Source organism: Balaenoptera musculus, chromosome 12, assembly GCF_009873245.2.
Source record: "Balaenoptera musculus isolate JJ_BM4_2016_0621 chromosome 12, mBalMus1.pri.v3, whole genome shotgun sequence".
NCBI classification, from domain to species: Eukaryota; Metazoa; Chordata; class Mammalia; order Artiodactyla; family Balaenopteridae; genus Balaenoptera; species Balaenoptera musculus.
Window position 1 is genome coordinate 51,197,652 of NC_045796.1, and position 12,792 is coordinate 51,210,443.

The following is a 12,792-nucleotide window of genomic DNA, read 5'->3' on the forward strand; positions in this document are numbered from 1 at the left end:
GAACATGAATTATCCTTAATTAAAGTCTACATATATTACAAAATAGCACAAACTCTTGCTAAATTTCCCTCCAGGTGTTGCAGTGTGTCTAGAAACTCTAAGTTCTTTCCAAATGCAATGTTAATGCAGTCATATTATTCCAATAGGAATATTCTTACCTCATCTATTTCTAAAATTGGATAAATTTGAGTGATGCCAAAAGGAAGAGAGAACACAGATTACGGGTTATTTGATTACCCTGACTAATGATTTCTCCCCCTGGGGCTTGTCTGGCATTTTCCTACCCAGGGCTTTTTGCATCCTGGTGGTTTTCTGTTAGGAACTCAGGAATATCTCTGCTTCTAACTGCAGTTTCCCCAAGGTCAATCACCCTTTTTGTCACTTAGAAAAAAAATCATTAATTTCCCTCAGGGCCCTGCACCCAGTGGGTAAGGCAGAAATGCCACTGGGCAACAAGTAGAGTCTAAACAACAGTAAGAACTATAACCAAGTTACAGTCTCCAACAAATGGGGGACCTGAGCTGGAAACAAAACTGTATCTTTTCTAAAATGGTGTGTGTTGAGGAGGTGTATGTGCTTATTGAATTTTCAGATACTATTGTATATGCCTATATATTTTGAGGTGGGAGGTGTTAAATAGAGCCCTTAGTGGTTTTTGTCTGTTTGGTTGGTTGATTTGAAAAAATCTGACTTCTGACCTTTTTCTTTCTCAGTGTAATGGCTGGCCACAAGCAGCAGTTCTGTCTCTAGTTCCTTCAGATCATTCAAGGCTTCATCATACATGACATACCCTCCTTGCTGGTCCTGGGTGTGGACGTAACCAGCATCCATGCTGTAGTAGTCATCCTGGTTCTCCACTTCCAAGAACTCCGTGAATTGGACACTTTAGACTTGGGAAAGAAAACCAAGCCTGGAAGTTACCAGAAGAGGGAGAGCTATATTTTGCCAGTCCAAACGGACAAAACAGCAGGCTTCTGTTCCCACACAGTGGGCTGTCAGCATGCAGCTATAGACATGATGAATGTATAAAGAGCTATATGTAGAGAAAAAAGATATTAGCAAAGAATGTCAGGGAAGCGTAGTTCCTTAGATAGATAACTAACAAAATTTTATGATTAACTCAGGATTATCTGGAAAAAGGTAGACAACAGAGCCAAGTGCTAAAGGTGGTCTCTGAAGCCAGAGTGCCTGTGTTCAGGTCTTGGCTCTGCCAGGATCTCACCTTAGGCAAGTCACGCAGCTACTCTTAGCCTCCATTTCCTCATCTGTAACATGGGCACAGTGGAGACACTACAATGGTTGTTGTAGGGAGTATATGACACCATGAATATGAGACCCTTGAGATCTATAAACATTAGCTGTTAAAGATATTTTTCTTTTAATCTTATAAATACTTCTAAAATGCATTAACACAATCTCATGTCTTAGTAATATACTGGGTTGAATGTGTCCCCCCAAAATTCATGTCCAATTGAAACATGTGAATGTGGCCTTATTTGGAAATACAGTCTTTGCAGACATACACAAATTAAGACGAGGTCATACTGGATTAAGGTGAGCTCCAATCCAATGACTGGTGTTCTTATAAAAAGAGGAAATTTGGAGACAGATACATAGGGGAGAAGGCCACGTGAAGGCAGAGGCAGAGATTGGAGTGATGCATCTACAAGCCAAGGAACACCAAGGATTGCTGGCAACTACCAGAAGCCAGAAGAGGCAAGGAGGATTTTCCCCTGGAGCCTTCAGAGACAGCATGGCCCTGCCGACACCTTGGTTTTGGACTTGTAGTCTCCAGAATTGTCAGAGAATAAACTTCTCTCCCAGTTGTTGTGAGCCACTCACTTTGTGGTACTTTGTTATGGCAGCCCTAGGAAACTCATATAAGTAATTTGAGTACTCCAATCATAATTTTATTTTTTAGATGACCAAGGGCCTGTTGCTTCCTGAGAATCATTATTCTAATAATAATTCTCATAATTTCAAACTTCTCTACCCTTCTCCCCACCCTCAATGCCCAGCCTCCCTCAGTCTCAGCTAACACCCCTCCACTTCTCCACTCACACACAAACCCACCACACTCCCGCCCCTCCTTTCCTGCTCCCTCTGCACTGTAGGGGCCGATTCCACTCCCCTTCTCTAAGGCCATTCCCTCCCCCTCTGAAGCATCTCTCCTCCTTGGACATCCAACTCATCTCAACCAGAGATTTCCCAATTGACACTGAAACATGCTCACAGCCCTCTGATTTTGAAACATCCTCACACCCTTCCCCAGGTTCCACCTTACGTCTCTCCTCTTTCTCACAGTCCAGCCTCCTAAGATGTCATCTGTACCCACTGTCTCCATTTCTTCACCTCCTGCTCCTCATCCATTCCCATCTGGCTCTTGTCTCCATCAAGCCACCTGAACCATTTTCACTAAGACCAACAATGACCTTTGCTCCACATCCAGCAGACTTTCTTTAGTCATCTTATGTAATCTCTCAGGAGCATCTGACACAGTTTAGCACTCCCTGCTCATATTCTTCTTGCTCTCACCAATTTTCCAGCCATTTCTTCTCTATCAGGTCATTAAATGGTGGCCACACTCAAGCCCCAGTCCTAGGACCTCATCTTTTCTTCCTATAGTCCTTCCTTAGGAGATAGTACACTTTCACAGCTGAGATTACCATATTTAGACCATTTGCTCCCTAATTTATATCTCTGATCCAGACCTCCTAGAGCTCCAGACACACATATCCAATTACCTATTTAGCATCTGTTCCTGGGCATCTCAAAGGCCCCTCAAATTTAACATGATCAAATCGTGTGATCTCCCCCACGAACCAAGGCCACCTCCAGCTTCCCCATTTTAGTAAATAGCACCACCACCCATCCACTTCCTCTAGCATTAAACATTCCGGATGTCTCTTTCTGCCTCACCCTACATGTCCAATCTATCACGAAGTCCTGTTGATTTTACTTCCTATCTCTCAAATCCATCCAATTGTATGCATCTCCACCACCCACCACCCTAGTCCAAGCTGTCATTAGCTTGCACTAGGACTAGTCTAGGAACTTCTAAACTGGCCTAGCCTCTTAATTGGTCTGTCCACATCCCCTCTGGCCCGGGCTTATTCTCCCTTCCATTTTACTCACTACTGGCAGAGGATCTTTTAGAAATGGAATTTAGATTATGTTATCCCTTCTCCCCTTTAATATCCCAAAGGGCTTCCCATTGCTCACAGAACAAAGCAAAACTCCATAAAAGGACCTACGTGGTCTGGCCCCTGCCTAGCTCTCTCCAGTGGTTTTGAACCAAATGTGATTTTTCCCCTCAGAGGACATTTGGCCATGTCTGGAGACATTTTTGGTTGTTACAACTTGGGGGAAAGTGCTACTGGCATCTAGTGGGTGGAGGCCAGGGATGCTTCTAAATATCCTACGGTGCACAAGACAGCCTCTCACAATAAAGAATTATCGGGCCCAAAATGTCAATAGTGCCAAGGTTGAGAAACCTTGGGCTACTTTCATTTTGCATCACTTTCCTCCTGGATCACTGTGTCCCAGCCATTCATGTCTTCTTTTGATTTCTTGTGGGTGCCATGCACCCTCTTGGCCACAGGTCCTTTGCATAGGCTATCTATACCCTCTTCATGGAATTGCTGGAGCATATGATAATTTTATTTTTAATTTTTTGAGGAACCACCATACTGTTTCACACAAGCAGCTGTACCACTTTACATTCCCACCAACAGTACACAAGAGTTCCAATTCCTCCACATCCTCACCAACATTTGCTATTATATATATATATATATGTATATGTATATGTATTTCTTTTTTTTTTTTTTTTTTAATGATTTTTTTTAAAAATTTATTTATTTCTATTTATGGCTGTGTTGGGTCTTCGTTTCTCTGTGAGGGCTTTCTCTAGTTGTGGCAAGCGGGGGCCACTCTTCATCGCGGTGCGTGGGCCTCTCACTATCGCGGCCTCTCTTGTTGTGGAGCACAGGCTCCAGACGCGCAGGCTCAGTAATTGTGGCTCACGGGCCTAGTTGCTCCGCAGCATGTGGGATCTTCCCAGACCAGGGCTCGAACCCGTGTCCCCTGCATTGGCAGGCAGATTCTCAACCACTGCGCCACCAGGGAAGCCCTGTATTTCTTCTTAGTTGTTATATTCATGAGTCATTTAAACTATGGAACCAATAGATCCCAATCTTTTATCCCCCATCTATTCATTCTTATAACATAAATACTTTGTTAAGTAATCAGTTTTTGGATAGAATGCATTTATCTATAAATTTTAAGCAGTCATTATATCCTGGCTCTCGGGAGACATGTCATTTGGTTTGTGTATGTGGCATTGCCTATTGTATAACCACAGGAATCCCTCTGGAACCTTCACAAACAGGGCAGATGATCACCTGTGGGGATGGTTAATTGTCATTATCAGAAAGGTAGATCAGGGGTACTCTGTGGGACCTTTTGATTCTCTGGCTCTGATTTTTTACGTGCTGTTGTAAGTACACCAGGTGATTAAATACTTAATCTCCCTGAAGAGACTCCTCTTTAATAAGTTGCTCATGCAATTATAGATTTTTTATTTAAGCTGAAACTTAGAAATCTTCTAATAAGTAAAACCATGAGCGTTTCCAAATAATAGCTATGGTTCATAATATTCCATCAAGAAGATATTTCATTGTTAAACATTTTTCTGATACATGGTTGTTTTTGGTTTGCTTTGCTTTTTACTATTCTTTTTTTTTTTTTGGCTGCGTTGGGTCTTCGTTGCTGAGCACAGGCTTTCTGTAGTTGCGGTGAGTGGGGGCTACTCTTCATTGCGGTGCGCGGGCTTCTCACTGCAGTGGCTTCTCTTGTTGCGGAGCACGGGCTCTAGGCGCGCAGGCTTCAGTAGTTGCAGCATATGGGCTCAGAGTTTGTGGCTTGTGGGCTCTAGAGCGCAGGCACAGTAGTTGTGGCCCATGGGCTTAGTTGCTCTGCGGCACATGGGATCTTCCTGGACCAGGGATTGAACCCATGTCCCCTGCATTGGCAGGCGGATTCTTAACCATTGCGCCACCAGGGAAGTCCCTGCTTTTTACTATTCATTAGGCATAAAACTTTTTAATAATTAGGAGCTTCCTTTGACTAGAAGTTCCAAAAGTGAACATATTGTTTTTTATGAAATGACAGGCACTGGTGGAAAATAGAAATGATGCTGAGAAAATTACATGTAACATACAAAAATTAAACAGTTTGCTTAGATTTATAAGCTAGCATGTCAGCTTCTGTTGGCATTTAGCTCCTATAGTCTGTTATGCAAAATGAGCTCTCCTCTGAGGAAAAAAGGGACAACTTAATGTGGTATGCTTTATCCACTTTACTGGAAAAGACCTTTCTTTCCCAGTGTTCTTGTACAGGGGAATTTTCTGAGACTTTAAAGAAATGGCTACCGGATTGAGTTCTGAAGCTGATGGAAAGCAGTAACAGTGTCAGGATGCCTACTGTAATGCCATCATCCACTTAAATGGTCTTTTTTTCCACTTTCCCCACCCCCAAGTCATGGTTCAAGCCCTTTATATAAGACATACATATTTCTTTCCTTTCCCTCCCTGACTTCCTGTGTCTGAAATGTACACTTATGTCCATAGGAGATGAACTGTGAAGACGAGATGGCCAAACTACCTCACATAGGGTTATGGCTCAGTCACTGTAATATTTCCTTTTTATTTTCATTTCTTCCACAGCCATGTGGAAGATCTTCCTTCTAAGGTCTAAGGTTTTTGTGGTGTAGAGAGTTGATCCTTCAATATTATTCTTGGAGGAGTGGCAAGAAAAGGATGGCAATAATTACCTGTTTGACTAAGGTATAATCTGATCTTTGGGATGATTCATATGTTTTTAAGCCTGCAAATTAACTGATGCCAAAATAACTATTTGAGTATAGTAACTATAGGAAAATTGGTGCCCATCATTAATTCTTTTCACTCTATTGATTTCTGCCATCATTTGTCAGTAAAAAGTTTAGGCCTTTTGGCAATGTAGACAATACTTCTCTGGCTAGCTTGCCTTTTTCTAAATCATCTTTTCATTAATTTCAAATAATAAATAGTACTACTACTACTACTACTACTACTACTACTACTACTACTACTACTACTACTACTACTATAACCCAGTCTAAGAACTCATCAAACTTTGTTGGGTGACTGACCCAATCCTTTGGCTACAATCTTTTAAAACGAAAATAAAAAATATCTTCTAGTCTCCGCCTCACCTGCAGAGTGATACTTTATCATAGCTATTTTATCATAGCTATTTTTTCTGCATTTGAATAGCATGATGTACTTTGCAAAGCACTTTCATTTATATTGTCTGTCTGTGACCTCACAACCATTCTGTTACGAACAGAACATTTCTTTTGTTCAACAAACATTTACTAGATACCTACTATGTGGAAGATATATATACAACTCCCTACTTCCTTTTGCCACCTGAACATCTATTAAGAATGGCAAAGTTTCAATGCCCTTAACCAAGATCCTGATCTTCCCAACAAACCTGCTCCAACCACATCTTAGATGATGGCAACACCAAACTTTCAGATACTTAGGCCAAAACTTTGGAATCAACCTTGACTTCTCTCTTTCTCTCATATTCTACATCTTAACTGCCTGGAAATCATAGTGGCTATACCTTCAAAATATATCCAGAACTTGACCATTTCTCATCATGCTGTTTTCCCAGATGCATTGTCTCTAGTTTGATCAATGTAATAGCCTCCTAACGAATTTCTGCTCAGCCCTTCAGTCTATTCCCAATACAGCAGCACAAGTGTTAAAATGTAAGTTAAATCACATCACTCTCTGGCTCAAAACTCTCCAAGGGCTCCCCTTCTCACTCAAAGTCCTCAAAATGATCCATAAGGCTCTACATAACCTGTTCCACTCTTCCAATCTCTCTAACCTCATTTCCTAACAATTTCCCCCTCATTCACTCTAGCTGCACTAAGCTCTTTGCTGTTCCTGCAACACTGCTGGACACGGTTCTGCCTCAGAGCCTTCCCATTGGCTCTCCCCTCTGCCTGGCACTCTTCTCCCAGTCAGTCACATGGTTTGTTTCCTGATTTCCTTCAGGTCTTAACTCAGATAGTACCTTCTCAGTAGGGCCTTCCCTGATCACCCTACTTACACCTGGCAATGTCCCATCACCAACTCTCTATCCCCTTTTCCTTCTTAATTTTTCTCCACAGCTTCTACCACCATCTTCACCAGTCCACAAAGGCTATTCTATGATAAACAACCCCAAAGCTCAGTAGCCAATACTTAAAATTAATTTATCACTCAGGCAGAGCCCACTGCAGGACCAGTTGCTTTCTAGGCCTCTCTCTTCTAGCAGTGACCCAGGGATCCAGGATGTTTCTATTTTGTGGCTTGACATGCTGGAGCGTCATGGATTGGCTCTTACATGCTTTGGACTGGAAGTGACACATCTCATTTCTGCTCACAGCCCTCTGGCGCCTCCCAACTGCAAGGGCCTAGGATGTCTGGAGAAGCTTTGGTGCCAAACCATTAGCCATTCTATATATGTTACTTACTTATTTATTTAATGTCTCTTTCCATTAAATAGTTCCATGATGGCAAGGATTTGTGACAGTTTTGTTTACTGCTGTATCCCTAGTGCCTAGTATATTTATTGGTCAGAACATTTGTGGGGTGAATGAATGGGAGGATGAATGAATGACAGGCTCACAGCCTGTGGGAGTAGATAAGCCAAGAGTTTTAGAATGAGCCAAGTGCTGTAATGTAGGTAGACAAGTCATAGGGAGAAGCACTCAGCTCTGCAGAGAGATGTAAGAAAGACTTCTCAGAGAGGTAATGTTTGGATGGACTTGAATAGAGCAGGCCTTTATCAAGGAAAGAGGAGGTGAGGGACAGAAGGGCCATTATGCACAAGACCCAGAGGCATGAACAGCTCTGCCCATTCAGAGGAAGGCCAGTCCCAGCTCTGTAAGAATGAAGGTATAGGGACAGTGGGGGGAAATGAGGTCTGAAAGGTTGGCAGGGGCCAGCTTGCACCCAGCCTTGTAAACTTCACCAAGGAGCCTGAACTTTACCTTGTGAGAAACAGAAAATTCATAAAGACTTCAAGCAAGGGAATAAATGTGATTATGTTTGGGCAAAGATCTGGAGAAATTTATAAAACAATGAGGAGTGCCATTTTCTTATTTAAAATTCTGTTCCTCACCAACCTTGGAATTAGTCCCACATCCTGAGGAGAGCCTAGCCTTTCATGGTCCGCTTTTTTCTGCAGCCTCATCTCTCACTACTTGCTCACAACAGTCTCTGCTACCAGGATGTCAAGTCCAGGCAGATCCTGAACACACTATGAGGTGTCAAGCCTATGTGTCTGAAGAGACATGCTCAAGGTCAAACAGCCAGGAGAAGCCTGCTGCCTCTCATTCTGGGGCCCTTTCTACCCTGCCACATGCTTAAAGTAGGCACATGGCAAAGTGTCCATGACAGGTTGTAGGGGCTTTCCTTTTCTGGTATTATCACTGAGCAAACGTGTGTTAACACTGGCCCCAGACTTTCCTCATGGGATCAAATACACTGGGCCCAGGGAAGAGGGTCTCCATCTCAGGGGCTTCTTTGATGTTAGCTCCCCTGGCTGGTAAGCCCAGTGATCTTGCTCCCAGTAGCCTCAGCCCTGGCCTGGTGAGATCAACCCAACAAATTAGCATCTGTTCCTTCCATCCTCTACATGGGAAAGAATCACATAGTTAGTCTGGACATTCTAGATTAAATGCTGACATGGCCACATACATGGAGTGCAGTAAACCACATGGTCCTATTAAAGACCCTGAAAGAAGGCCACTTCCTTGAGTTTCTCACGCTGAAGTAGTAGCTGCTGGCAGCTTCTTAAGGGTGATGTTATTCCTATCATTTATGAGAGCATAGGAAAGAAATACTGTATTACCCTTGAGAAGCTCCTCCTACAATTAATGGGACAGGATTAGGATTTGTCTCCCCTCTCCTCCTTCATTTTCACCCCACCCCATCATAGAACAAACAAACTGGGAGATGGGCTCAGTGGTAAGAAAGATCTTTTTTTAATCTACAGCTGTGGTATAAGACAGGCTGGATATTAGCAACAGAAAGATGTGTTTGTTTTATGGGTGTGCTTGTTTCCAAAGTGTCTTAACCTTCCTCTCCAGCTCCACTGAGGAACATACTAACTGGACTTGACGAACCATGAACTAGGATCAAGGGAAGAGGGCAGAGGGGTAAAAAGGGAAGTCTGTGTATGGTGAGGAGATGGGAGGGGGAGAATTGTTAGGGAAGGAGACCAAAAAGAGAAGGCTCCCATATACTGAGTGAAAGTTGGACTCGAGGTGACTAGGTAGGAAGAATAAGGAAATGTTTTCTAATATCTAGAGCTGAACTGTTCAATACAGTAGGCTCTAATCACATGTGGCTATGGAGCACTTGAAATGTGGCTTGTCTGAATTGAGATGTGCTGTACATATAAGGTACACAGTAGATTTTGAAGATTTAGTATGAAAAAATATATATCTCATCAATGATTTCTTTATATTGATTACATGTTAGAATGATGATATTTTGGTTACATTGGGTTAAATAGATTACATTATTAAAATTAATTTCATGTTTCTTTATACTTTTTATAATGTGGCTACTAGAAATTTTTAAATTATACCTGTGGTTTGTGTTATATTTCTACTGGACAGCACTGCTCCAGACTGCATATTAACAATAGTTGATAAGATTTCATACCCTTATAAGACATGACAATCATAAGTCAGGGGTCATACAAGCTTAAAATATGACTTATTTAGCAGCTAAATAGATTTTATTTTTCACATTTGTCAAGTTAGTATCTTTTAAGAAGATAAAATCCATATTAAACCCCACCTTCAGGAATAAACCTTCTAGAGATTGAGATGAAAATATTGCAAGAGTGTCTACGATATTTCAAGAAAATGTATGCATTTTCAACTTTACTCCCAAAGAAAGGGATTTAATATGAATTTTTTAGACTATAGAAAAACATATTCAAGAGATAGTAAAAGCACCAAGGGACAAGTAGGTTTTGGGAGGGATAGATTTTTCCGTTTCAAATTTTTTTCTACATTTGTTTTCTAACCTATTTTTTAAATTGGGGTTTAGAAAACAGGAAGGAGGCAAAAAAAAAAAAAGTACCTCTAGCAATGTCAAGGAGGGGGGTCTTACAAGAGTTTCTCTGTAAGGACATGTGGTTCTCAGGATAACAGAAAGCGCCCCTCTTGCTCTGTTCACTATCAAGTGGACAAACCAGCAGCTGAAATGCCTTCCTTCCTTCCTATTGTGGTTTCCAGGGCTGAGTGTTCCCTGCCCGTGTCCTGCTCTCAGGTGGACACTGCCTTTTATCGTGGGTTAAAAAGTCATTTCCCTTTTCACCGCAATTTTTCAAAAAAGCTATTTCCCTAGAAACTCCCTGTTACCTGTTACTTCATCATGTTAACTGATTCCAGGTGCTAAGAAGAAGGTGGCTTGGGAGATGAGATAATCATGGAAGAAAAAATTGTAGCAGAATCCTCACCTTGTGCTCGGCAGATGTCCCATGGGCATAGTGGTGAGCGCTTAGGCCTTGCGAGGTGCCCAAGCCTCCTTTTGCCACATTTACCCAGGAACTATCTTCTGAGGTGGGGACCAGGCTCCCTGCAACCAAGGTAAGGCCTGAAGTGTTGATCGTCAGTGTTCGCTCAACAGATCTAAAACAGTTCAGAATTCCTAAGCAGATGCGCTGAAACAAAGAAAGAACAGGGTCAAGACCCTGCCTTTGCTGGCCCACCCTACAGAGTGAAACTTACTGGGGCCCCAGAAGTTGGCAGGTCAACCCTACTGCTGGAAAAGGAACACACCACCCCACAAAAGGCCTGGTTTCATGGAAGAATCAGAACAAAGAACAAAGTGTAAAAATGCATTACTACTAGAGTAGCAGGAAAGCCTGCCCCCTTTCCAGACAACCAAGCAATTCAGATACATGCAGGGCCATCCGCATACCTGCAGCTCCCTGATCCTCAGGTGGCGCAGATACAGAAAGGACAAGTAGGTCCCCCTCATCAGGACAGGATCCCTATCAATGGGCCCAGTCCCGTCATCCAAGCCCAGCAGTTGTAGGGCCACTGCATAACTGTACCTTTAGCAGGCAGGAAAAACAGAACAAATAACTTTCTCCTCAAAGTGGTTCAAAAAAATTCACATGGCCTTCCCTGGTGGCGCAGTGGTTGAGAGTCTGCCTGCTAATGCAGGGGACACGGGTTCGGGCCCTGGTCTGGGAGGATCCCACATGCCGCGGAGCAACTAGGCCCGTGAGCCACAACTACTGAGCCTGCGCGTCTGGAGCCTGTGCTCTGCAACAAGAGAGGCCACGATAACGAGAGGCCCGCGCACCGCGATGAAGAGTGGCCCCCGCTTGCCGCAACTAGAGAAAGCCCTCGCACAGAAACGAAGACCCAACATAGCCAAAAATAAATAAATAAATAAATAAATAAATAAATAAAAATTCACATATACCATACTGAAGTCATTTTATTTAACTTCACAATAGCCACTTTTTAAAAATGTACTGGAAGGAAAATAATGGCTCTATATGTATAAATTTAAAAAGAAATTTCTCTTAGCAATCACTCTCGTTAAAAATTCAGTCCTAGGGTGAAACATTAGTTATCTGGTCTGCTGTAACACTCTTGCTTTTATTTCAGCTTCAAATATTTTTGAGTTCATATGTAACCTACATATTAATCAGCCACTCAGTTTTCTCCACAGTGTTTAATCCATTTCCTTGAGTCACCAATAAATGATTTAATTTTACCCTGTCTCTTTCTTCTGCTTGACAGGCTCATTAGCACACTGGCTAAGACTTATTTGTGCTGGGTCATTTTCATCTCGTTCCACTGAAAGATCATCTTCCTTCATGTTTTCATTCTAGCAAAAAAGTAGCATTAGTTGAATTACATGAACATTCGCAATATTATTAACAAAATCAAAGTTGGGTCATCACAAAATTAAATCTCATGATCCAAGGCACATTTCAATGAACAAGTAGAACAGCATTATGATCCATTTAAACCTGACATATGAAAATCTGGATTTCTACAATAAATTAGAGGTCGCTGTTCTTACTATGATTCATCTTATGAAAAGAGGACACACATATTTGTAGATGTTTGGAACCTTGAACCTCTCTAATCTAGTCTTGTCCCAGGCTGAGAGAGATCAGTGGATTAAACTCCTCTACTTTTTAGCTATATGATTTAATCATCTAAAGTCTATTTTGTTTTTAACTACGACCAACACACAAACCTACTCTTAACTAATAAAGTCCCCAAGACTCTAAAGATAGGCTACCAGTTTTTATGACAGGCAGTGGGGAAGAAAACTTTGGACAGGGATATTGGGAAGAGATGGTGAAAGAGAAAGTTGTCTAACTGGGTATCTCTAAGTGGCTTCCAATTCTGCCTGTGGGTAGAGGTAGCTCCTGTCTGTTTCAGGTAAGTATGTACATCAGTGTATTTCTGTGTAAACATCCCGCAACCCAAGGACTGGAAAAGACCCTAGGAGGTGACATGGTGCACTCCTGTTCCTTAATACAGGAACACAGGATCATCATCCCTCTGTTATTTAAAAAAAAAAAAAAAAAATTCATAGGAAATCCATGAGGAGGGTTGAATTTTGATAGTTTCTGTTTGACCCAGAATTTTGGGTGAGAGGGGCTCTACAGAAGCCTTTTGCCTCCAGGACTTATACT

At 42.1% G+C, this 12,792-nt stretch overlaps 1 protein-coding gene across 1 annotated transcript in view; it reads right to left on the reverse strand.

Annotated features, from left to right (window-relative positions):
• LOC118905000 overlaps positions 1-11,904 on the reverse strand; it is a 47,027-nt gene extending 35,123 nt beyond the window's left edge. The window contains 4 exon segments of the mRNA XM_036871217.1: positions 699-885; positions 10,582-10,785; positions 11,046-11,181; positions 11,857-11,904. Of these exon segments, the coding sequence (XP_036727112.1) occupies positions 699-885; positions 10,582-10,785; positions 11,046-11,105 (451 nt within the window). The 5' untranslated portion in view covers positions 11,106-11,181; positions 11,857-11,904.
• Between the last annotated feature and the right edge of the window lie 888 nt (positions 11,905-12,792).